General features: G+C 33.1%; 2 protein-coding genes across 4 annotated transcripts in view; one reads left to right on the top strand and one right to left on the bottom strand.

The window, feature by feature from the left end:
- The first annotated feature begins 3,133 nt into the window (after positions 1-3,133).
- On the top strand, positions 3,134-12,267 carry LOC140434273 (neutral alpha-glucosidase AB-like). Of its 2 annotated transcripts, none has more exons than XM_072522415.1 (11): positions 3,134-3,290; positions 3,360-3,449; positions 3,506-3,742; positions 4,616-4,790; positions 6,644-6,804; positions 7,049-7,287; positions 7,876-8,078; positions 8,317-8,509; positions 8,778-9,088; positions 10,682-11,046; positions 11,309-12,267. In XM_072522415.1, exons 1-11 carry the CDS (start codon positions 3,274-3,276, stop codon positions 12,036-12,038), a joined length of 2,721 nt encoding a protein of 906 aa, XP_072378516.1. In that variant the 5' UTR covers positions 3,134-3,273; the 3' UTR covers positions 12,039-12,267. The 2 variants fall into 2 exon arrangements, with proteins under 2 accessions (XP_072378516.1, XP_072378515.1); XM_072522414.1 differs by having other exon boundaries at positions 3,163-3,290; positions 3,342-3,449.
- A 5,761-nt stretch (positions 12,268-18,028) lies between these two features.
- The window catches only part of Kdm2 (Lysine demethylase 2), a 134,493-nt gene continuing 125,853 nt past the window's right edge, over positions 18,029-26,668 (bottom strand). For both annotated transcript variants that reach the window (XM_072522413.1, XM_072522412.1), the window contains one exon: positions 18,029-26,334. In XM_072522413.1, the coding sequence (XP_072378514.1) occupies positions 25,030-26,334 (1,305 nt within the window). In that variant the 3' untranslated portion in view covers positions 18,029-25,029. The remainder of the gene's footprint in view (positions 26,335-26,668) is intronic.

The raw sequence follows: 26,668 nt of genomic DNA, 5'->3' as shown, positions 1-26,668 counted from the left end.
GTAATTCATTTTTATAGGGCAACGTATTATGCTCCAGAACACAATGTATGCTTCATACACTGACATGTTTCAGCCTCATAAAGTAGTGGTAGAAATGAAAGGCAGACTCAGAGAGAAAACCAAATTCGCCATTTTACAGAATGAACAAGGTAGGTAGGAAGACCAACTTTGTATGACAGGAAAGAGACTCCACTGCGTATTTCTGTACTACGTAGCAACCACTAAAATATATTATCTTCCAGAAAAAAAAAACAAACTTCTAGATAGAAAACACAGAAATTCGTTACTTCTAGTGCATAATCCGCAGCCATCTGTAAAATTTAGGCACTTTACGTTTATACGGGATATATTGAGACGTCTGGAATTAATCGTAATTTCTTTAGCAATTCTCTAGTGTTTAACCTCATCTCATACATTGTGTCATTTACTTAGGAAATACATTTATCTTATTTAGTTTGGTTGGTTTTATTCATCTGAAATGAACACAAAGAAGTTTAAAATGTTAGGAATTAAAAAAAAACGAAGAAAAAATAGGGAAAGACTCTGGCAATTAATAAAGAAGCACGCACTATACTGATAAGAAGCCAACAGCAAAGGATGGAAAATATTGAATTTAGGGAAATTGGAAGAAGATGGAAATAATTGAGGAAAACAGTGGTTTAGAAGTATGATGAATAAGTAATTACTATTTTAATTCGAATAATTCACAATTGAAGTTTAAAAAAGTTTATTGACGTTTCAATTTCCACTTTAAAAATCGTTATTAAAATACATCAATGTTTGTATTTTTATAACGATTTCCGAAGGGAAATCGAAGCTTCAATAAACTTATTTTAAACTTCAATTGTAGCTTATTCCTATTAAAATAGTAGTTACTTTAAGATGCCATAAGAAAATAGAAGAACAACTTTAGAACAATATGACGAATAAGGTTTATTAAAATTAAATTAATAAAACTATGATTACATATTTCAAACTTACTCTCTTGCAAGGTTCGCATCATCTATATCAGTAACAACCTGTCAATATACGAAAATAAAAGTTACCAGTAATATTAAGTTTGCCAACTTGATCTATGAATCGTCGGTGAAAGTGCAAGACCTCATATGTGCAAATATGAAAATTTTCCAGAGGTCAAAAAAACCTTATAAAGGTAAATAAGACGTTTTTATGCCATAATTTTTTAACTGTATTTAGTTATAATAGTAAAACTTAAAGGAGTTTAACATTTATTTCGTTTTGCGTATTAATTTGTAAAAAACATGTTTCATACGAGGTCTTGTACAAAAAATTAGTTTTGCTTTTTTTTTAGATACGAGTATCTGTACATAGCTTATTTAATGATTATGCTAAGTAAAATTTCACTGTGTTAACAGAAGAATTCTAATTGTTGGCTAAAAAGGTTTTAAAAACTCACTGTAGGCTTATTGAAACCAAATTTTTATTTATTTGGATACTAAACATACTATAAACAACTTTAATTCTTAAGGCACTAGATCATAGTAGCAGCAGGATCACAAAATCCTGCTGCTACTAGATAATCACGCATCTCATATTTCTATTCAGGCACTGGACTATTGCTCTGAGAACGGCATTGTTGTGTTATCCTTCCCGCCTCACTGCTCTCATAAGTTACAACCATTGGATCGCTCTGTATATGGACCATTAAAAAAAGCAATTAATTTGGGATGCGATTCATGAATGCGAAGCAATCCAGGGAAAACTATGACCATTCATAATATCCTATCAATAGTAGCTACAGCACTTCCGATGGCACTGACATCCAGCAACATCCAAGCAGGCTTCAGATGCACGGGAATATTTCCTTTTAATACGAATATATTTACACCTTAAGATTATGCACCGTCTTATGTCACAGATCGGCCTACACCAGCAAATAAAGTGACCAACGATGTTGAAATTAACACGACAGAATCAGGAAAAAGAGACGATAACCAGACAAATCAACAAAATAAAGAACCCGCACCAGCGACATTTTTTTCTGTCACTGATGAAACCAACAATGAACTAAATAATATTCCTACAGCGTCAACTTCACGTGTTTCTCAGTTGAGGAGTTTACACCGGAAGCAGTCAGAACTTTCCCCAAAGCCCCGCCTAGAAAAGAAGGAAATAAAGGAAAAAAGAAAAGAAAATCGGCCATATACACAGATACCCCTGAAAAGGAAGAAATTAGGGCAGAATATAAAGAGAAGAAGAAAAAAAGCGTTAAGAAAAATTTTTCTGACCCTAAACTAAAACCAAAAAATCTTAAAAAAAAAAGAAATCATTTAAAAAACAACAACAAGAAAGTGATGTAGAAGATGAAGAGTGTTTTTGCGTTGTTTGCTGTGGACCATATATGGTTCAAGTAAGCCAGGGGAAGGTTGGGTTCAATGCATTGAATGTAAACGTTGGTCACATGAAGAATGATAAGCCAAGAAGGTTTATACGTTTGCCATAATTGCGAATCAGATTGATTTATAATTTGTTAGGTAAGTTCACTGTTCCTCCTGGTATAGCATAAGTTTTTGTTTTTATTTTACGTAAGAATATAACTTCTTTTGTACTTTTGTATAACTTTTGTACTTATATTGAATAAACATCATTTGTTTAAGCTTTTGATCACTGTTACTATCGACCCCCCTTGTTATGTTACAACCGCCCCGGGGTTGGGGGCAGTTGTAACATTTGCCGCTACGACAATGATCTATTTCATTATGATGCGAATTTATTTCGTTTTATTCCATATGCACCTACAAGTATCTTTTGATAAATCTTTACCACAGTTTATAATTATGTATATAATGCTTCACAATATATTATTGACTACAGATGTTCTTTGTCTTGTTTATGTGTATAGTATATATTTATTTTGAACTTAAGGGTTACGTGTCCATGAGATAAGTTTGTTTCCATGGTACCCAACGATGTGGATTTGAATAACTATTAGATAGCAACCAGAGAACAACCCAACACAGGTTGTGGTGTCTCTGTTATTCTAGGTAGCAACTATGAAATGACAGAAGAATAGACAAAAAGATTGTGTGGTGTCTTTTAATAGGTTGTTGTATCGTTTGAATGGTCATATTTCAGCCAATGGCGTATCTCTAATTTGACATTTCAAGTGAAAGGAAACCGTTGCTTTTTCGGCACAGTCGCAGATTCAATGCACAAATCAATAAATTTGCGGTATATTGGGATTGATTTTTAGTAACAGAAGAATGGACTGGGAGGGATTTGATTTTTGAAAACATATACCGGTTTGTCAGCATGTTGCAGAAATTAATGTAAGTAGAAATAAATATGTAATTGACATTTTACTAGTTTATTTAACTCAGATATTCTTTTATTTTTAGATACGTTTCTTTAATACTCTCTATACTGTTTTATGTATCAGCAGTAGATAAAAATAATTTTAAAACTTGCGAACAAAGCAGTTTTTGCAGGTAAGTTCTTGCGTCATTAATTAATAATTAGCTACTAAAGAAATTTGTATTTGAAGGCGATTAAGAAGCATTAAACCCGGCGAAAGCAAATATGAATTAGATCTAGGATCATTAGAAATCACCGACAATTCTTTGGAGTCAAAACTTTTAAACACTGAATCTGGAATTCTTTTCAAATTTTCGCTAACTGCTATTAGTGGAAACATTTTTAGGCTGCAAGTTGATGAAGCTTCTCCTTTGTATCCGAGATATAGACCTCAATTCGCCTTAAATGGTGAGCCTCAAGTAGCCAAGTAAGTATATGATGTGCTACCTATATATTTCTTAGAATAATAAGCAGAGAACAAATGTAATAAGATTGATGCAATACATTAAATATTGCTTATCTCAGTACTATTTACTATTTAGTAATAATTAAAATGAATCTCTGGAGTATTTTTGTCTACAAATAATTTACACTAGTACTACAGTATACATTTTACTTGGGTACTAGGGTTCAACACTGCATCATTTCTTTCTAATAGATGGCTAAAGAGCCATAAAAATTGTATCCCAGTGATTACTTCTAAAGGAAAATCAACAATCAACATATTGCATTGAAGCATCATCCAAATATATTCGCAATTACATACATATGTATGTATAATCATCATCATCATCATGCTTACAGCCCTTAAACGGCCTCTACCTTCTCAAGCTTCCTGTAACATCCTGCTCTTTCTTGCCTGGGTTTTCCAGTTGGCAACACCGATTTATGTACATATAATATTTTATTGGTTGTCGTTTAACCACACCCAGTTCCTACAATTGAATTGTGCCAATATTTGAATTAGGAACTATCATCCACTGAGCTAACAACATCTTAATGTTATTTAACTGCAAAATATAAAGTTGTCCAGGATGGGCATGGCAAGTATATTATAAATAAAAATTAAAACAATGTGTTAAAATTAAACAAGCCTTGCTAATATAAAAGAACTTATGTTTGTTCTTGAGCCCCGAATCATAATTTATAATTCTAAAACAATCTTCATAGAATAGTTTTTCAGAGTGAAATAAAAAATTAATATTTCTTGGCTCACATTAATAAAATTGTTATATTATTATATAAAAATTTATATTTTAATATATAACTCCCAATTTTTGATTTATTTATTTATTTTTAGACTGAAACTACTTGAAAGGAACAAAGAATATGTTTCAATTGAATATAACAACAACAAAGTCATAGTTCATGCTAGACCATTCAAAATTGAATTCTTCGATAAAGATGAGCTCGTCAGTGTTGTTAATGGCAGAGGTCTGTTTAAATTTGAACACTACAGGAAGAAATCAGGAGAGGTAATATATCTTTAATAAATTCCTTGGGGGATAAAATATTTTCTTGATATTGTACCATTTAAAATCAAACTTTCAGTCAGTCTTAGTCGGTTTTACATTAAACACTTATTTACAATTTGTATTTATTTGTATAATTACTTACAATAAATACCGTTAAATAGATTTACAGACTGAATGCCTGTAATCCATATTTATATGTCTCATAAAATAACTAAATTACATGATCAATCAGGATTACATCATTTAAATGAGGAATGTTTAAAGAGGGATTATTGCATAAAGAAAAACACATAACTGTAAATTGCTAAAGAACTGATTCTGTCGAGAGTATGGTTTTGTTTCAATCAGCCAGCATCTCCTTTAGGTAAAGTTATCACGTTGAGCTAGCTATAGTCAATACGAAATGCTTGGAACTACTCTACAAATATTACACATGAGTTCTATGAACTGTTGTCTATGTCTATGGACTATGATCATTGAATGACACCTTTTTTCTCTATACTTATTAACAATCTTTTTAGTTTCACCTTGTTTTAAAAATTGAAGAATTCTCAGTTGTGTGATTGAAGAGGCTGGACATCTCTTTTATTGATTTTATGGGTTACTGTGCTTTTTTTATCTTCATCCTTTTCATTCATGACAAAAATGTTTTGAACATCATTGGCAATTGCCTAGATCTTGTGTTAATAAACATGTAAATAAGCTCATCATTCTTTCTAGAACTCATTCTAGTTTCCCACTGGTCTTTTAGAAACTTTGATCATTTCAGAAGTTTTGTTGGAACTTTCATTGGTCCTTGTCTGATCACTGGAATTTGAATATTTCTGGGTTGTCACTGTTGTTGTTTAGGATACCCTTCAATCATTCTTGAATGACCTTTTTGGAACTACAAGAATCTTCATCTTGTTCCTCAAATATTATATGTTTTCTTGCTGTAAGCCAGTATTGTATACTGATCATCATAAATTTAAAGTATTTAATAGTCTGTACCGAAAATTGAATAACTAATGTATTATGACTGAATGTTTGAAAGTATTTTATAGTTTCGAATAATATCGCTTGAAGAGTCCAATGTCTGTACTATTAAAATTTCTACAACTATTTATTTGTAATTTATAAATTATTTTAACTAATTATACTGCGCACTGAATTGTGTCCGATTTATATACATTATTTATCTACAACTTTTATTTTTTTGTACAAATACTTCTTAAATTTACTTACATACTGACTGTTCATCAGTATGTTGACTAATCCTTCTATCAGGTTCCAGATAAGAGTTCTACAAAATGTGACGTCAGTGAATCTAATTGTCTGGGGGCTTGTTTATATTTCGCGACAATGTAGGGTGTCCAAGATCACTTTATAAAAAATACTAAAAATTCTCACTTTATGTCGATTTAACATAATAAATCACTTTGTGTCAAAAAATGCTTCCTAACAAAGCTAGAGCTCCTTAAAAGTGGCGCCATAACATCGGTTTAATTCCGCTAAGAATTGTATCACTTAAAACACAATCGTTTTAAAGAAATTTGAATTAAACCAATTTTAGGACGCCATCTTTAAAGAGATCTAGCTCTCTTAGGAAGCATTTTTCCAGAATATGAAGTTTTCTTTTGTGAAGAGCATTTTTGGACACTCTGTATACAATTTGTGTTGTTTTTCTTTGCATTTATTCACTTGGCGCTTTCATGTGTTCCCGCTGTTTTTTTTTGTGTTAGTCTACTTCTTAACTCAAAGGTCAGCGAGTTGTTTTAACATTGAACTTGCTCTTACAATATTTATTTTTCATTATAATCATTTGACTGCATTGCATATACTTTTCATTCACAGTATTAACATTTTAATTTTAGAATAACGAAGTAAGACAAGAAGTAGCTGAAGATCCAGGAAGTTGGGAAGAAAACTTTAAAAGTCACCATGACAGCAAACCAAAAGGTCCTTCAGCTGTTGGATTGGATATCAGTTTTCCAGGTGCCTTAAGGGTTTATGGATTGCCTGAGCACGCTGATAGGTGAGACATTTGTTGTTCTTTGTATGTTCACGATTAATTTTACTGTAATTTGAGATGCAATGGCATCCTGAACCAAAATTTCAATATCTTGCTTTGGATCTTGTATTTTACTTTTTTATTATTAGTTTAATAACAGTATTTTTTTATTTTTGTTGTAATTTTTTATTTTAGTACTCATAAAATTGAAAGCAAGTAAAGAGAAAAAATAAATAACTTTTTTAAATAATTGCTTTTTTATTTTCAGAGTTTCTTTAAGAACAACTGGATCTGGAGGTGTAGATCCATATCGTCTATACAACTTGGATGTGTTTGAATATGAATTAGATTCTACCATGGCTATTTATGGATCAATTCCAGTTGTCTATGCTCATTCTCCTAAACGAACAATTGGTGCTTTCTGGCATAATGCTGCCGAAACATGGGTTGATATCAATAACAGTAAGGACAGAAATGTTATGTCTTCAATAGTAAACTTAGTATCAGGTAAGCAAATTTTTCTTCAAAATAAATCTGTATTTCTAAATTTTTCGATACATAAATACATCTTCCACTTACTCAGCATCCAATTGACATGTACTAATTGCCTGTTCAAGAAAACTTCTCATGAAATAACACTTCTTCTTTACATTCATAAATTTATTTCGTCTATAATCTACAATAAAAATCATTTAAGGTAAACTGTGAGAAATATTGCCTTTTTGTCTCGAGTTATCAGATTGCTCCAAACTGATAACTCGAGTTTAGAGCTTCACCCTCTAAACAAAAATTACCTTGATTTTTGGAATTACCCTTAATCTCTTTTACCAAAAGCCATTTTATTTTTATTTTCGCTATTTTAAATTCGTTCTTTATAACAATTTTTTCGAAATTGAGTGGGTAAAGAATTGTATTCGCGTTTTTCTCTCCTGTAAATATATTTATAATCAACATTATTACTAGACAGTGTAAACAATACACCAAGCCTAGATATACAATGTTTTATCATCATTTTTAAATACTTTTGTGATTTTTAAAAAAATTTATAATGTAAAACAGGAAAACCTAAGTATCCTAGTATTTGTTTTGCTTTAGGAAGTAAATCTGATAATAATGTAGATGTCCACTTCATGAGTGAATCCGGTGTAGCTGATCTTTTCATTTTGTTGGGCCCGACACCTAAGGCTGCTGTCAAACAATATGGCTCTCTCACTGGCGTACATCCGTTACCTCAGTACTACACTTTGGCATACCACCAATGCCGATGGAACTATAACGATGAAGATGATGTTATCACAGTGAGTAATTACAAGTGAATTGAAATTAAAATCACAAAAGATGTAATAGTGGACGGCTCTCCTTATACATTTCCACTATTAAAACAATGAGTTGATTCCTCAACTATTTTGGGAGCATAGGTGAATTCTTTGTTATTGTATTTATATTTTTTAACTCTTTTTAAAAACTTTCGAAGCGAATTTCATAGCATAATCATATTTTAATTTGTCACTGACTACTTAAAATATTTTTTTATAGGTTGTTAAAAATTTTGATGAAAATGACATGCCTCTTGACTATATGTGGTTGGATATCGAGTATCCAGAAAGAAAGAAGTATTTCACATGGGATCCCCATAAGTTTCCACACCCAGACGAAATGATAAAGAATTTGACAGCAACTGGTAGAAAACTGATCGTCATTATTGATCCACACTACAAGAGAGAAGCAGGTAACCAGTGTCAGAATTTACGTTCATTAATAAAATATATTTTTATACTATATACTATACTAATAAATAAACAGTTTTGTTTTCATTCTGCATTAGAGTTCTTCGTTAATAACCCTGTTTTAGACACGTATCATTATGATTACTTTCAGTGTTCATTCATTGTTCTTCAGTATTAAAATTATTAAATTGACTGCGCCATGTTATTGTCAAATTAAATTTATGAGCATATATAAATATACTGATTATATTATATTTTTTGCTGTTCTAGGTTACTTTGTTCATGAAGACTGTCTAGCAAACGACTACTACGTAAAAACAAAAGACGACAACGTATATGAAGGATGGTGTTGGCCAGGATCGAGTAGTTATATCGATTTCTATAAACCAGAAGCTGCTGAGTACTACAAGAACTTGTACAAATTAGAAAACTTTAAAGGGACCAGCCACGACGTTTACATCTGGAACGATATGAACGAACCGTCTGTCTTCAACGGACCTGAAATTACTATGCCCAAGGATACTAAACATCATGGTGGGTGGGAGCACAGAGATATTCACAACGAATATGCCTTAGCACATGTAAGTATGCAACCACTTTTCACACTTTTTGGTTGAAAAAAGTTCAACCAAAAATTGTTGCTTTTGCCAGTATGAAAGTAATTTCTTATATTTTACCAACATTTTTTAATTAAATCAACTCTTAGTTTGGAATCTTGCAGTGCAATATTAGTTTTTGTAGGTATATTTTTGCAATGTAGGTTTTGTCATCTCTAACGTTATACTTTCTCCTCCGTATTTTAGAAGCTCGTTGGTTATTCCGTCTGGTCCTGGCAACTTTTCGATTAACAATAGAGACACTTCTACCATCTGACGGAACTAGACTTAAACTAACTTTATGACGTCACACAAAATGATATAGAATATTTAAAACCTGTTCACTAACATAGTCCATTTTTCATTTTTTTTGGGATATGACGGTCTTATTCCAAGGTAGCAATATCAGTGTTTGCATGGGAACATAAAACTGTTGGTTTTACTATTTTCCTTACAATTTCCTCATATTTTCTCACCTTTTAAACCTTCCTTGGACTTACAAATATTTTAAAACCAAAATTAGCCAAATCGGTCCAGTCGTTATCAAGTTTTAGTGGGACTAACAAATATATAGATATAGATTTCTCAAACGAAAGATAAAAAAGGCTGTGTTAAATATAATTTAGATGTGAAAGATATACTTCGGTTACTTGAAAAGTTAATGAATTAAAAAATTCTCCCTGGCGAGGAATCGAATCCCGGTCTCTTGTGTGCGAGGCGAGAATACTCAACACTGCACTACCCACTACGGCATTTACATCGTGGTAGCTGTCAAACGCGAAATTGTTTAACGTGCGAAATTTAAATAATTTTCTGTAAATTTTCTTTGTTTCTGTAAGAGCCTTCTAAACAATATTAGGAAACTTAAAAAAAGATTAATGAAATCGGTAAAGTCGTTCTTAAGTTATGGTGTGACATAATGAAACAGGGTTTAATTTTTATATAATAGATTCTGAGCCACATAAGTTTTGCTTTGGCTGGATATTTTTGTATCAATAATACTGTTTCAGCTCATTTTTTCTACCATTTTTGCCGTAAATAGACCTTTCTTATCTTTTAGTATCCACCATTTGATTTTTTTCCTACTAATTTAACCTGTACCTTGCATATCTCAAAATATGACAGTATTGTTCAAAATGTCGAACCAACTTTTCGATTAACAATAACGACACTTCTACCATCTGACGGCCATAGACGTAAACCAACTTTATTACGTCGTACAAAAAAATATAGAATATTTGTGCTACTTACCAATTCAATACAACACTGGTTCAATTCAACATAAATTATTTGGTTCTCTGATTGAGTCGTGGCTGAGTTCAGCGTTCTATTCAGTTTACGAAGTCATCTTCAAAACATTGTTTTATTCCAAAGTGTCTACTGTCTTCCAAGAGCAGCAATATCGCTTGGGCGTTAAAATGATTTAAATGGACGTTCAAGGGATTGCGGTCTCTCAACAAAACCAAATCCTGGTACTTTTTTCAATAGGTACTCCTTTTCAATACTTTTGATAAGATACTATAAGAACCATCAATTGTTGGTATTGTATAATTGGATATTGAAAGTTATATCTTTTAGACATATGCTACATTCCAAGGACTTCTCCAACGTACGCCAAATCGTCGTCCATTCATCCTCACTAGAGGACACTTCCCCGGATCCCAACGTTATACAGCAGTATGGACTGGAGACAACGCCGCTGAATGGTCTCACTTAGCTATCAGCTACCCGATGTGTCTGAGTGAAGCTTTAGGTGGTATGAGTTTCTGTGGTGCCGATGTCGGAGGTTACTTCCACAATCCTGATACGGAGTTATTGCAAAGATGGTATCAAGCTGCTGTATGGTTACCGTTCTTCAGAGCACACGCACATATCGATGCTAGAAGGAGAGAACCATATCTTTTCTCCGATGATGTCAAGAACAGGATTAGAACTGCTTTAAGGTTAGTATATTTTCCTAATTAATTATTGAATTAAAAATATTTGCTGCCACCTTTTGACTCACCACCTATTATTAATGTATTCTCCCCATTTTAAATGTATATACAAATGTGAGTTTGATTAATTACGTTATTAACGCAGTGATCGTGCAGTGGGATCTTGTAATATAATTCTTGTTTATCTTGGTATTTGACAACTTGTATAATATGTTAAAAATTTTGTTCTAACAATATATTTTTAGCTAAATAATTGTTTTTTTTACAGGCTCAGATATGCTCACTTACCGCTCTTCTACACCCTCTTTTGGCAACACGAAACAGAGGGAGAGCCTGTGATCAGACCCCTCTTCTACCAATATCCAAAGGATGAAAACGTGCTCGATATTGACAACGAACTTCTTGTAGGGGATTCAGTCCTTGCCGCAATGATCGCAGAACCGGGAGCTTCGAGCGTAAGCGTTTACTTACCAGGAGGTGCCAATGAATACTGGTATGACATTGAAGACTTCAAATTATATCAAGGAACCGGAAACTACAACATTCCAGTAACATTAGACAAGAGTTTGGCGTTTTACAGAGGTGGTAGTATTATACCAAGGAAGGATAGGCCGAGAAGAGCATCTACTTTGATGAAAAACGATCCGTTTACCCTATACATAGCTTTAGATTCGAACAAAAAGGCTAGTGGGTACCTTTATGTAGATGACAACGAAAGTTTTGAGTACAAAAACAAGAAATATTTGTATTTGCACTTTAGTTTCGAGGATAATACTTTTAACAGTGTTTTAGTGGATAATACTGATTACCCAACCAAAGAATGGGTGGAGAGACTTGTCATCTTAGGCCCTCCCAAAGGTATTAAGGGAGCAAAGCTGACTAGCAAAAGTCTCGGCACTGTAGAGCTAACTACTTCTTACACTCATGAGGATAGAGTTTTGGTGGTTAGAAAACCAGGAGTTAACATTAGAGAGAAATTTACTGTTGAATTATATTAATTTATATTAAAGGTATTCTTCTAGGAAGAATAGTTTTGAAGCATTATTATAAATTGTGATGAGAAATAAATTATTAATGGTTAATTTTAAGTTTATATTTTTAGAGAAATTTACTGTTAAATTATATTTAAAACGCTCTTCTTTTGCTTTCTTAGGAAGTATAGTTTTGAAGTATATTTTAGTGACAATTATTATAAGTTCCGATCAAAAATAAATTACAAACTGTTCATTTTAAGTTTATATTTTTCTACTCCCAACAAGAATAAAATCATTATTATTTTTTTGGGTATGGTACCATGTAGTATACCCAAATGTAAACTTATGATTCTGAAAATACCTCTATCATAGAATAAGAAGCAATTATTCTGTGCCTTTACATTCCAGAAACCAATTTCTGCTATTTGTCTTACAGAGGAGGACGTTGTATACACCAGAAAGTATCAATTCGTCTTTTCTCCCTAAATTTGTTGTTCGACCACACTGTGACATGTTTTGGTCTATATTTTACCTTGTAGACAGTGATAGCAGTCGAAGACAGAGTCTAAATGTAGGATTCATGAACAAATTTCCCACTTAACGGAATGGACAAGGTAAGTAGCGCCATCTTAATCGAATAATAGAAAATAGACACCAGTATCTCTGAACTACGCTATAACCACTGAAAATTTGAAATTAACTTCATTAAAAAATTCTTAAGGTATGCCTTTATGGTTTTGATCAAGTTTTTTGTTTGTATCTATTTTTGATTAATATATTGTCGATCTGGTTTCTGACTATTATATTCTTTGGTATCAGTAGGAACCTCCAGATGGACAATCTTCCTGTCGGGTAATTGGAGCACTGTCTTTCAACCTTAACATTTAAACCCTCCATTATCATCATACTTGGCTCGACAATCCTTTGTGGATCTTGGCCTGCTTACAGGGAAATCGCCACTCTCGTCGATTCCTAGCAACTTTCCTCCATCTTCTGACCCTTAGGTCTCCACATCATCAATCCATGTTCTACGCGGTGGTTCTCTCCTTCTGTCCTCTGGGTTTGAGCAAACGAGCAATGTGTCCAGCTCTTGTTAGTATCTGCATCTTAACAAATTTCACAATATTTGGATCTATCTATATAGCTAGTATAATTCAAAGTTATGTCTTTGACGCCATAGACCATTTCCACTTACTCCCCCAAAAATCTTTCGAAGTATTTTCTCTCAAAGATATCAAGCAGTCTATCGTCGTTTTGATGAAGTTCATGTTTCAGCCCTATATATCAAAACCGGTCTTATTTTAGACATGTTTTAGGTTTTTATTTCTCAGATGTTTTTGAAGACCATGGAGAAGTTTTGTTTGCTATAAGTCCCTCATTACTGTTGTAACATCTTCGGACAATTAATTGAGGACATCTTCTCAAGCATTAACTACCAAATTTTGCTTCAAGCTATTCAAATCATCTTAAGGAACTTTTTAAAAATAAACGTTGGATCTGAAACTTACCTCACAGAGTAAAATTATTTCTACTTGAGATATTCAATGAAGTATGGATACAAAATAACAACATAGAAAAATGGAAACAAATATTAGTAATTCCCATTTTCAAACCAGAAAAAATCCTGATTATGCAGACTCCTACCGCCCGATTTCTCTTCCTTCGTGCATTTTTAAAACGCTGGAAGAAATTATTAAATATAGGCTTGAATTTCATCTTTATTCTAATTCTTTTCTACCAGTGCAAATTCGGTTTTAAGAAAGGTTTCGACATTATAGATGCAGTATCGCAATTAATTTTAGATATTCAGTTGTGCTATTCAAAAAATCAGTACTTAGGTGTGATTCCTTGACATTAAAGGAGCTTACAATTGTGTCGACACACTGATATTGAGAGAAAAATTACTTAAAAATAGATATTCCAGCCAGAATTTGCAATATAATATGCCAAATGTTAGACACAGAGAAGTAACTTTAAGATCTGTCAATTACTCGACAATAGATCCCCGCCTAGTTTTAGTGGGTTCACCACATGGTTCAGTTATTTCGCCTCTCCTTTTTAATATAAATGGCGTTTCATTACAGCGTTTGCACTGGGTGTAAGTAGTTTTTTTCCTACCATATCCTTGCTTGTTCGATTAGGTTCGTAGTAGTCTTGGTGTATGGTAGATTTAGTTAGGCGTTAATTTTAAGAAATGTTGCTGGCTAAATGGGCACAGCTCCTAAAGGCCAAAAAAGAGGAAAAAACTTCCAAATTTTTCTATAAGCCATATTTTATTCAGAATAATAATGAAGTATATATATTCAGGGGTTCTACAGTATTCACTGCCTTCCCTCGCTCAACCGTTTCCATCTCTCTCTGTTGTCCCATTCTCCATAGTTTAGGCCTCTATGGCGTCGCGTACTTCGAATGTAAGTAAAAATCATAAAAATAATTCCAGAATTATTGTTAAGGAATTTTTAAGTAGTTGGTTATACTATGATGACTCAAACTGTCATTTATGACATAGACCATCGATATAATATACTAAGGAAAGAGAGGGGACGCGTAATCATATGGAATTCACTAAAGCCGGCACCAAAAAGGTTGCCAGGTCATATTTTATATAATGATCATTTTTTGAACATGATTTTATCATTACATATTTTTTAGTAGATCCATATAGTGTTTCAGTAAATTTAAATCAGAGATCTACTAAAAAATGAGTAGACCTGGTAAGCCTGCCAGAGGTAATAATGGGCAACGTACAGGCACCAAAACATGGCGGTCACATCAAAACTGGCTTCACTGTTCGAAAGTTTATTAAATGAGCGTTTCCTGTCCTCTCTCTTTCCCTGTCTAAGGATGGAACCTATGAAAAAATATTTGCGTCCAAAGTAGCCGATAACAATGGCCGGAATGTCAGTGATTTACGAAAATAATTAATAAACTTTGATCAGATAAAAGGCATATATCGAGCACAGTTTAATTTAATCTTGCCCAAGTACTTTTGATCCCTAGATCATCTTCAGGGGCATCTGAAATAAGCCAAGAAACGTTTTTTATAACCAAAGAAATTGATTAACTTCGATAAAAACTCTAAGTTTATGGTTGAAAAAAGGTTTTTATGTGATTAACGTTTATAGACTTACTTCGTCAATTGTGGCCTATCCGGCAAGAACAAGATGTCATAAACATATAAATTTACACTACACTACAAATGGACAAACAAACACTTTAAAATTATTTAAGAAAGGCTACATTACTTGAAGCAGTGATGCCAACCTTCTTGAAAGCTTTTTCCCTCAACTTGCCTTAAAAATTCCCACTTTTATAAAAAAATTCCCTCCCGTTTACAAAATGGGTTTTATAACAGAAATATAAGAATTTGTATATTTAGCCACGTTATGTTCAGCAAAAAAAACACTTAATCTTATTTCGGCGCCTTTCACGGCATTTTGGTGTTTTAAAGAAGTATTACCAGTTGCCAAAAACGAGGAAATACTTGAAATAGATTTAATAGCAGTCATTTTTTTAAGATGTTTCTTACCTGCAGCATGTTTTGCAGTTTTCATTTTTGTCACATAAAATGCATTACACACTTTCCACATACATTTTTTATTATTATGTGGCAAAGCCTTAACCGAGATTTTAAAAGAAGGATCTTCTAACCACTTACTGCTACCACTATCACTAAATACACTACTGTAGAAGTAACACTTTATACAGAAAGCACAGTACCTATAATGCTTAAAAAGAATTATACTGTGCAGAAAGTACCAAATAAGACAATTTCGGTGGGTTTCCCACTTCCACTACAATATTTATTCAAACAACCATAATTGAAATTTTATTTAAGTACCTAATAAATAAAGACGAAATTATTGGGACAAGTGCTTAAATCAGCATTCATTAAGTTTTATTATATTTTGAGTTAGGGAATAGGTACCTAAAGATCATAATATTTATATAAAAGTATAGTGATCTGGTTGTGAAATGATTACCCAACCATCCTCTATTTTAATTTTTGACACTAAGTGCTTTAGATTCTTGAGAGTTATGATATATGATTTCCGAATGATGTTTTGTTATGGTTAAGAATACTGAAATAGGAGAACATTATGGAACATTTCAATTACTACCAGGGGGTAAAGATATGTTTAATTCTTTTCGAATACTCTTTTGAATTTTTTTAAAACATATTTTACAATTTGCACTGGAATAAATATTCCCTTTTGAGTTAATTTTTTCCCTTTTCCCTTTTGTGTCAAAAATTCCCGCAAAAAGGGAAATTTCCCTCCGGTTGGCAACACTGATGAAGAAGCCGGAGACAGAATGGCTCCTGATCTAACGGAAATGTTGGGGTGACATGTGACAAATGACAACTTGGATGAGCAGTCACAATCATAGATATGTGATCTGCACCTTTTACAATTCTATGAAACTAAGTATTGACCAATAGCCCAACTGACACTACTATAGGAGGTCACTGATGAAATATAAAATTATATAGAATATTTTTTAAGTAGATTGAATAATCCAGATCTCACACTCAAACATGTCTGTAATAATTAAGGTGTTAGTTTGAGAGCAACTGAAATCGACGAAAAGTAAGAATGCAAGAAGCGGACTAAACAATATATTAGACAGTGGGTGGTTGACTACAATAAAATGGTCTACCAAGCACTATCTGTAATGTAGAAAGGAAGAGATCTGACTATGTAATTAAAATACTAATAATTGAAAATCAAAATGGAAAGCAAAGTATATAAATGGGGTGTAATCCAAGTAGTTCAGTTGAACCCACAGTCAATGGTATAACTATAAAATTACTATGGATGTGCTCAGTGCAGGAAGTCTAAACAGTCGAGCTGGGTCCACTACGAGGTGAAGCTGTAATAAAGTTTTTAAAAATAGGTTTAAATTTAGTACAATTTAAATTAATTTGAGTATTAAGACAGTGAGAGTTTTCATTTGTTTCCCTTGTAATTTCCAAATCTTCCAATAAATCCAACTCCATATAGTTTTTCTTTCTACTAATGACATGCAAGATAGATGAACCAGTGTTGATGTTAAAATTGTGTTTACTGGATAATAAGTGTTGACCAAAACTTGAAGAGTTTGGTCTTTTCAAATGTTCTGAAACTCTAGTGGATAACTTTCTAATGGTTCTACCTACATAAGAGGCATCACAATCATCACATTTTAATTTGTAAATACCACTTTTGTCAAGTGTGTTCATCCTATCTTTGGTGTTGATTAAGAAGGAACCTTTATATGTTTATGACATCTTGTTCTTGTCGGATAGGCCACAATTGACGAAGTAAGTCTATAAACGTTAATCACATAAAAACCTTTTTTCAACCATAAACTTCGAGTTTTTATCGAAGTTAATCAATTTCTTTGGTTATAAAAAACGTTTCTTGGCTTATTTCAGATGCCCCTGAAGATGATCTAGGGATCGAAAGTACTTGGACAAGATTAAATTAAACTGTGCTCGATATATGCCTTTTATCTGATCAAAGTTCATTTATTCGAGCATTCAACCTTATATTTAAATAATTAATAATTTTTTATTGTACATAAATATGTACAATAATAATTATTTTCGTTGTTATTTGCATTTGAATAAAAAATATAATGACGTGTAACATTGTAAAATTAAAAAAATATTAATTTTATAACATAAAAACATACAAAACATATATATTTTACACGTACGTAGTTGCACATCGCACGCCACTGATGTAATTGGATGCAAAATACTAAAAATTTAACGAATTTATTGATTTATCAAAAAGAATACATTAAATGATTAACTTACCATGTATTGTTACCTGTTTAACATTAGAATATCTGGGATAACTATATTAAAATTAATCACCTGTCAGATTAATCAGACATTGTAGCCGATAATGTGACGTCAGTTCCGTCGTTGATCAGCTACATGTAAAAATATCAACATGTTCAATCCTTAGTATATTATATCGATGCATGGAACAGACTTAAAAAGAGTGAGGAAGTACAAAAAACACTTTTATTAAAAAAATTTATTGTACTATAAATTTATACAAATTAAACCGAAAATATATTTTCTACCCTCTAATAATACTTTTATACAAAAAGTGCTGCTCTTTTAAAATTGCACGAACGAAACTAAATGACAGAAACGATTTTTGACGATTTATCGTTACTAACATATATACATTAAAACGTTAAATATGTGAATCACATAAAATCAACATATAACTTTGGTAGGTATAAGACAACTTACTGTAATGTGATTAATTGCAAAAAACTAAATGATATATTTACAAATAATTGTAATAGTTTGAGGGATTTGACTAAACTTAATATTTATTTTAAAGTTAAATTGAGATTAGTATATTCGACACTTTGTAAAAGTTAACTGTATGATTAAATTAACTAATGATAACTTTAAGAATATTCAAAAATCAGAAAGGCACTGGGAGTGGATAACATAAAAAATAAATACAGAGGAGAATCGCTACTACAGAAATAGCGAAAACGATATAAAAACATGTCTATATATCAACAAAATCATATTAGTTATACCATTTATAACTCAAGAACGGCTGGACAGATTTTTATGATTTTTACGGCATTTTTATTCCTAAAAATGTGCAACGAACCGTCCCTTGCTTCGGAGGACACGAAAAGCCGTTGGTCCCCTGGAGGAGTGCATCGACACTAGTTACCTGCAACAGGGTTAAAGATGCAATTGTCACCGGAACAATCCCGAAGGATCTCCCGAGCAGAAATGCCGAGGGTCCAGGTCGATCATGGGAGAACTTATCACAACGAAAGGGAAAAACACGATCGTGTGGTCGATAATACATGGATTTTTGTCCAAAACATTTAACACTCTTTGCAACGTGAAAGTTTACAATTCAATGAAGTCCATCAAATACATCTGCAAATATGTAACAAAAGGTAGCGATACGGCGGTTTTTGGCGTTCAAAATCTCAATACCAACGATGAAATCATGTAATATCAACTTCATCGATATGTGAGCTGCAGTGAGGCGATTTGGAGTGTTCATGAACGTCATCCCACTGTTGTATATTTGGCAGTGCATTTGGAGAACGGTCAACGAGTTTATTTCACTCCATGGAATGTAGCTCAATGTGTTGATTTTCCATTTGCCAGAGTGATTTATTTGAACGAACGTTGTTCTACTCTGAGATGCGACGTTATTAAACTTGGAACGGATCATCAAAGAAATTTCAACAGTTTCAACGTAAGAAAGGCGAACTTTGGTGGTGAGAAAACTAAAAGGAAATTAAATAATTTACTAGTTGATTCGTTTTGTATTCTAGAAAGCTTCCGGGGAGAAGACCAACCAGATGGACGGACTAAATTCAGAATTCAGCGGGCCACTCATTCTGCGAAACTCTTAGAGCAGCTGAAGATAGAGACCAATGGATACGATTTGTTAGTGGAGAAAATCGCTGTTGAGATATTATTGAACAGCTGTTATAGAAAATATTTGTTTCTCTTATGAATAATTGTACATAGCATGTTGACGTGAGGACAAACCATCCCCTTTATTCCACTCTCGCGCTTGGCAACAAAATGAAAAAGAACCTTAAGAATATAATCGACACGAAGTCACATGATTGAGGAAGATAATCGAAGCAACCTATGCAGTAAATGGCTTTGCTACTACGTGAATTAGTTCGTTTTTAAAGTTTTATTGAACTTCATTACTTTTATCTTAATATAGAAACGTTAATATGACCTGTAAGAAGTTCATTGGATCAGCTAGTTGTCTAATAAATAAAGATCCCACAATGATGGACTACCAATTACAAACATTTGTACTATTCCTAAAGTGGACCAAAATACTAGACTCAAAAACTGAACACCAAGAGAAAATATGGCTAGTTTTAATGCAGTATATGACTAATCCCAGACTGAAGATTTACGAGAAAATTAATTGTAATAAAAAATCATTTTTATCAATACAACGAACCAAAGAATACAGCTCAAAAACCACATCTAAAATACGAATTACATCGTATAATTGTAGTATAAATTGTTGTCAAGTCCACCATATCCTCCAGATATAGCTCTCACTGACTTTTTGTGCACACAGCTCAAATAATTCATAAGTGAGAAACGATTTTTATCGAACGACGTTAATAAGGATGTGTATTTGTATTTTGTGGCTTATAGAATAGCATCTGACAATATAAACATGAACAACTAATAGATGTACTACGAACGACAGGTATTGACGACAAGAATATTCGGTTTGTGACAAACCTACACTGGTGTCAAACAGCAAGAGTAAAAATAGGCGATGAACTTACTGAAGCTGTGGAGATCTCTACTCGCGAGGAAATATTTGAAAAAGTGTGTGGATAATGCAACAGAAGGCGTAAAAATAAACGGTGAGTTAACGAACAACAAGAGATAATATGCCAGTTACACTCTGATCCTTGCCAGTCGCATAGATTAATTATAACAGGCGATGGAAAGGATTAATGTAGTCAGTGAGAACTACGGTCTCAACTTCAAGAAAACAAAATGGATACTGATAAGCAAAACGCAACAATCTGCTTGACAGTTACAGATAAACAACATACTAATTGACTAAGTATCTCACGTATACTTTGACACCAAACGTAAGTGCAAAATGGGATCAGGCCCCACAAATTTATGCGAGAATATAACTAGCTAGAGCAACACTTAACTAGCTCTAGATAAGTGCTATATGCAACATCGGAATTGCCATGTTAATAGCCAACCACCTGAAGAAAAAGAATCAAACGGCTCGAAGGACCAATGGATAAAATCTTCTCGATCGACGATGTGAAATAATTCCTGAAGTCGTGGAGTAAATGTTTTATTGGTAGCTAATAAGTATACACTCGACGCAACTTCAAACAATGACTTACGTTGTTTATGAAGTGAATATTCTAATTAGACTACGTGCTCAAAAGCCTTCAACCCCAATTTACAATCACAAAAATAAAACATTAATTCATTTAGAAGTCGATTGCCTTGAACCTTGTAATTCTCACCTTTATGCATAGACGCTGACTCAAATATAATTTGAACTAGATAGTTTTGCAATACAATTTAGCAATTGATACAATTCTACCAGAACCTGTTATAACCTGGTACATAACGTATATTATAGATATCGATTACAATTATATACATTGAAATTAGAAGTTAAGATTAATGTGAGATAACAAACTAAGGGTTTAATTTGTGATTGAACAACAATTACTCTAAGAGTCTGGATTGTAACTGCAAACATGAAAACCAAAAATTAGAAGATCACTGAAACATGTGTATTGAAGATAATAATAACAGTCTCCCTTTATACCGCTAGTACACCTTTGGGACTATCTTTTTTGGGCCTACAGTATACAAGGAAAGTAACAGGGCCAGTGCTACGCTTCAACCGCCTATTATTTACCCAAGGTATCCATTTTATTCAGGCTAAGTCGACCTGGAAATGTAGATATTTTAAAAATATCTAGATGTTTTCGCCGGCGCTGAGATCGATCCCCGGAGTTCTGCGTGATAGTCAGACACTCTACCACCTGAGCTATCCGGCCCATATTAAAGCATATACAAAATATAATTATAACAATGAAAAAGTGTTTTATCGAACGAATATTAAGTCTACACGTAGGACTTTATATGCAAAGTGGTTATTGAACTACTAAAATTATGCAGCGCTCAAACTATGCCGAGTAAGACCTCAGAAGTAACAAAGAGAGTGAAATTGTGATTTATAGACCGATTTCAAGATAATATGGTATCTAATGGCGAAATATTAATATCTACTTTAGATTTTAACCGCTGATTTTGAAAAATGTCTGACGTCAGTGTGGTTCGACGAATTAACCCACTCAATTACTGACATAGAAGTGAGTACAGCAACCCTCTAAGCCAATAAGTCCACTGTAAACATGTATAATAATAAAATTGTTACTAATAAAGTTAAGACTACAATTTAACCACTTTAGACTCTGGGTTTACATACCTATGGTGTAAGTTACATTATTATAAAACATTTTCTATAATAATTATTCGATTAATAAAACTGTCTAGTTAAATCCCTCAATCAGATAGTAATTGTTAAAACAAAACTAGAGAATTAATCAAATAATGTTAAAATAATAAGGGTACTTATTATTTCTTCAAAAATTGCTTAAGGATATCTTAAATTTGCATTTTTTAATAAACGAAAAATATTTTTGCAGCAACTGGCAATATAATAATAAAATATATATAAAAAATGTGTTTCATCTTAGAATAAAGTAAGTATTTAAAAATAGAGCATAACAATTAATATTGAAGCTTGAATCTAATACACTTTGCTTCAGAATGGGTTTTGGCCATATAATGGCTATATAATTTAACACATCCATTTTTTTTTTCATAATAAGTTGTTTATAAATTGCATTCGAATCATATAATCAGTAAATGTACGCTGATTACCTGCATGTCACAAACGCAAGGCGAACCTGATAATTTTCATTTTCTTTCTTGCTTCCTTTCTACTTATTTGAAATTTTAACTCAGAAAAATCGTGGCAATAATGTCATATTGTTCCCTTTTACTGCTCATAAATATTGTTGAATATTATGGCAAAATAATATACTCGAGAAGAAAAAAAAATGTGCCCCGCAACATATTTTTAACGGAAATCAATGTATCCAACATTTTGTTTGTTATTTCCCTTTTGGGTATAGTTAGGCGAAACCACAAAATCTAACAAGAAATAAAAATATAAATGAACTTCTTTTTACGTATTACTCACTGTTGTTATATAATTATATGACGTATGGCGTACGGATTGTATTTCCAAAAACTCACCTATTGTAAAATTGGTGAAACTCCCTATTTTTTTATTGACTGCTTTATTGCATAATTCAACCGCGTTTAGTATAATCTTTCAATATAAAACTGAATCATCTCCAATAACTTATCCTTCAATTACCCTTCAGTGTAGATGGCGTTACTAGTTTAGTTCGACAACAGGCCCTTTCATCACAATGTTTTGTGCGCATGCGTATCGGTCATTTTTTACTATTATTTATAGTAAACAAGCATGTTAGGTTAGATTAGTAATATAAATATCAAAAAGTACCTATGAACCCATAATTAAGATATAAACAAAAAAAAAAAAAATGGCGAAGATAAAGAAAAAAGTGCCTCAATTAGCACATCAAATATTATTAGGTATATCTGTACGAAAAGAAAATAAGTACGCGCAGACGGAATCAGCCATGTTTTAGTCGGAACCAGGGCTGTTCAGTGACTTTTATCTTGTGTGCATAGAAAAATTAACTAGGTTTAATTTATTTACGGCAAGTATAGACGTAATATGCACTATTTTATTCGTACTTTTAGTTGAAGAATAGATTAAATTATTTCAAATGTACTAAATTATTAATCTCTAAAAATTTAAATTACAGTTCTGTCGTAGCTTGTCACAAATTTCTTAATCCGAGTCTATGTTTCCGTTTAAAATATGGCGATCGCGTGCTGACAAACTTCAAAGGCGGCATCTGAGAGTGGGCATTCTGATTGTTATTTATTCTGTGGTACAAGTTTCAGAAAACTTGATGATTCTGACATTGTAGCTCACATCGAAAGGTTTCCTTCATACTAAAGCCATTACATGAGAAAAAATAACCCCAATAGAAAGTATTTCAATTCAGGACTAACAATACGAAAAAGTATGATCTTTACAGAGAAACATGTGAGATTAATATGAAAGAACATGAGATTAAAATACATACAAAAACAAATATGTAATAATTACCACATTTAATATCATTTAAAGGGCTTTTACCGATTTACCTATGTATACCTGGTAACTGTACTGACGATGGACTTATTAGTACGAAAACGTTCTGTGATGTAGCCCGAAAGGGTCTTTTTAGAATATTATACCTTTTATAAAGGATTTCTTTAAATAAAGATTTTAGTGAAGTAATTTCCAAAATTAATTTTTTTCTCACAGAATTCAATTAATTTTTTTCGTTGTATACTACATTGTATACTGTTAATGAACAATAAATAATATCTTAGAGAACCAAAATGACTATCTACAGAACACTGATTAGACCCGTAGTAACCTATGGATGTGAAACTTGGGTAATGACGAAAAAAGATGAAGCCCAACTTAGGACATTCGAGAGAAAAATACTGAGGAAAGTATATGGCCCGGTACAAGAGGAAGATGGCACATGGAGAATCAGGAGAAACGACGAGGTTAATGAGTTAAATGAAGGTTATGACATTGTAAGATTTGTGAAAAGTCAAAGACTGTCATGGTTGGGACATGTGCAGAGACAAAACGATGCAAAAACAACAAAGAAAATGTTACAATGGAAGCCCATAGGAAGGCGAAAAAAAAGGAAGGCCCAGAACGAGATGGTTGGATGACGTGGAAGACGACCTGAAAACAATGAACATAAGACAATGGAGAAGAAGGGCACAAGAGAGATCTGAATGGAAGGACATAGCCAGACAGGCAAAGACCCATCCAGGGTTATGATGCCAAAAGAAGAAGAAGAAATAATATCTTAATAAAGACGTTTATTTATTTTCCTTTATATCAATTATCCTTCAGCTCCTTTCAGGTCTAAACATTATAAGTTTTTGACGTGTTAAATTAAACGCTTGACATCATTTTTAATAGCACTTCATGATGTCCTACCTGTTTAGCTGTGTACTTACAGCCTGAACTTAGTAAATAGATTGTGAGTAAAGTCTTTTTCATTATTTTGTCCGTGTACAAAGTGCAATATGGCTTAAAAAATCAATGTAAACATCTGTTCTCAATATACTCTCTGGAGTAGCCTTCACCTACTGATTTTTGAATGCAACTTTTTAAACAGGATATTTTAAACACTTTGCTTTACTAAGAGAAACAAACACATTTGAGATCTTACAAATGCAAAAAATATTTATCAATCAGGCAAAAAATATACCATACAGCTACTCAAAACAAACATCGCAAAAGTTTCTATTCAGAACTTACTTCTGTCGCACGTCTACCAACTTAATTTCCCTAACTTGCAGATTCTTGTCACTTTTAGCCGCGAATTTGATGAGAGCTTGTGTAGAAATCTGCAGCGAGTGCCTACAATCTAATCTAACGAGGTTTTCACATTTAGAGAGGTGCTCTAGACTCGTTTCGGTCACTAATTTGGAATGGCTCAAATCTAAACTAACGAGATTGGTGACTGTGTTGGCGGGTTTCGTGCTTAGTTGGGCTATTCCCGCGTCGGAGATCCGAGGACACATACCTAAGCTAAGGTGTTGAAGTTTCGGTAAGTACTGAGTGACATATCGCATCGCTATGTCGGTAATATCGGTACCTGCTAATTTCAAGTCTTTTAGATTTCGGAAACGAATTTTTTCTGAAGGGAGACTAGTCCGAGAATCGCTATTCGGTCCGATGATATCCCTTAAAGCAGAGTCATTAAAATCTGAAATAAAACTAATGTCTAATGCTACTAACACGGCGGAATGGTTCGACTTCAACGATATAGCTGTTTTGACATTTATACTAACAAGTGACAGCTCTTTAAGTTGACCCAGGCGTTGTATCAACCAAGGTAGTTGAAATTTATTAATATGGCACCAGTCGAGGCAAAGACATTCGGGTTGTCGCCTTACAATACCTTTTAAAATGTCCGACGATATGTGTTTTCTATTGAAAGACATTTTCCTCCACAGACACGGAGCTACTGTAAAGGTTGCCCAGGTTTTGCACACTAAAGCGCAAGTAAGCAATTCTTTGGGCGACATATATCTGAAGACTAGAAGCATACAACGTTTGTCCATGGCTAGATTAGTTGTAGATACTGGTGTGGAAACTATAGACGCGGGTCTAACTACTACCATAGGCTTCTTTAACACTTTCGTAGAGTTATTGACTATTTGGTGGGCTAGCTGCATTCTAAACGCGGTTTTTCGAGGGGGGTCGCCGGGTGACAAACTTTTACTTTCTATTTCCGCACCTTCACTAGATCTTCTCTTCTTAATTGGTAACAATTCTTTAATATCTTTGTGTTCCGTATCGCTCCCTGAATCCGACATTTGTTCTTGGTTGGTTTTATTGTCTATAGCACTAGAAGCGTCTGAACTGATCGACATTCTGCGGATATCTGAAGATTTCTGTCGCGCGCGGAAATGTCTTGGTCGGTAGTCTGTGTTTTTTCCGAGTTTGCAGCACATAGGACATTCCCAGGAATTTGGCATGTCTTCGTTTATGAATCCTGTAAATTCGGGGCAAAGTCGTTGGACGCACTGAGGGTGAGCTATCTCGTAACAAACCTGAAAACAAAAAACATACTTAGAATATATTAAACAAAAGGTAAATACGATTTACGTATTTTTCAAGCTATATTTGGTCAATGTTTTTACAAGGCACTGAGACCTGGACACTGAAGGTTGATAGATCAATCGCCTAGAGGCGTTTGAGATATGGTTGCATAGAAGAATGCCTCGAATACCTTGGCAAACCAATGGAGCTGTGTTAAATATAGCAAATGCCGTCCATGAATTATCGAAAACTATCTAAATAAGAAAAATTTCTTACGTAGGGCATGTTCTTAGAGAAGACCCGTACAAAATTCTTCAGCTTATCATAAAAGAATTGGAAGTAAGC

Source organism: Diabrotica undecimpunctata, chromosome 2 (genome assembly GCF_040954645.1).
Source record: "Diabrotica undecimpunctata isolate CICGRU chromosome 2, icDiaUnde3, whole genome shotgun sequence".
Classification (NCBI taxonomy): Eukaryota; Metazoa; Arthropoda; class Insecta; order Coleoptera; family Chrysomelidae; genus Diabrotica; species Diabrotica undecimpunctata.
The sequence above is the reverse complement of the archived record's forward strand: the minus strand, read 5'-3'. Positions and strand labels throughout refer to the sequence as shown.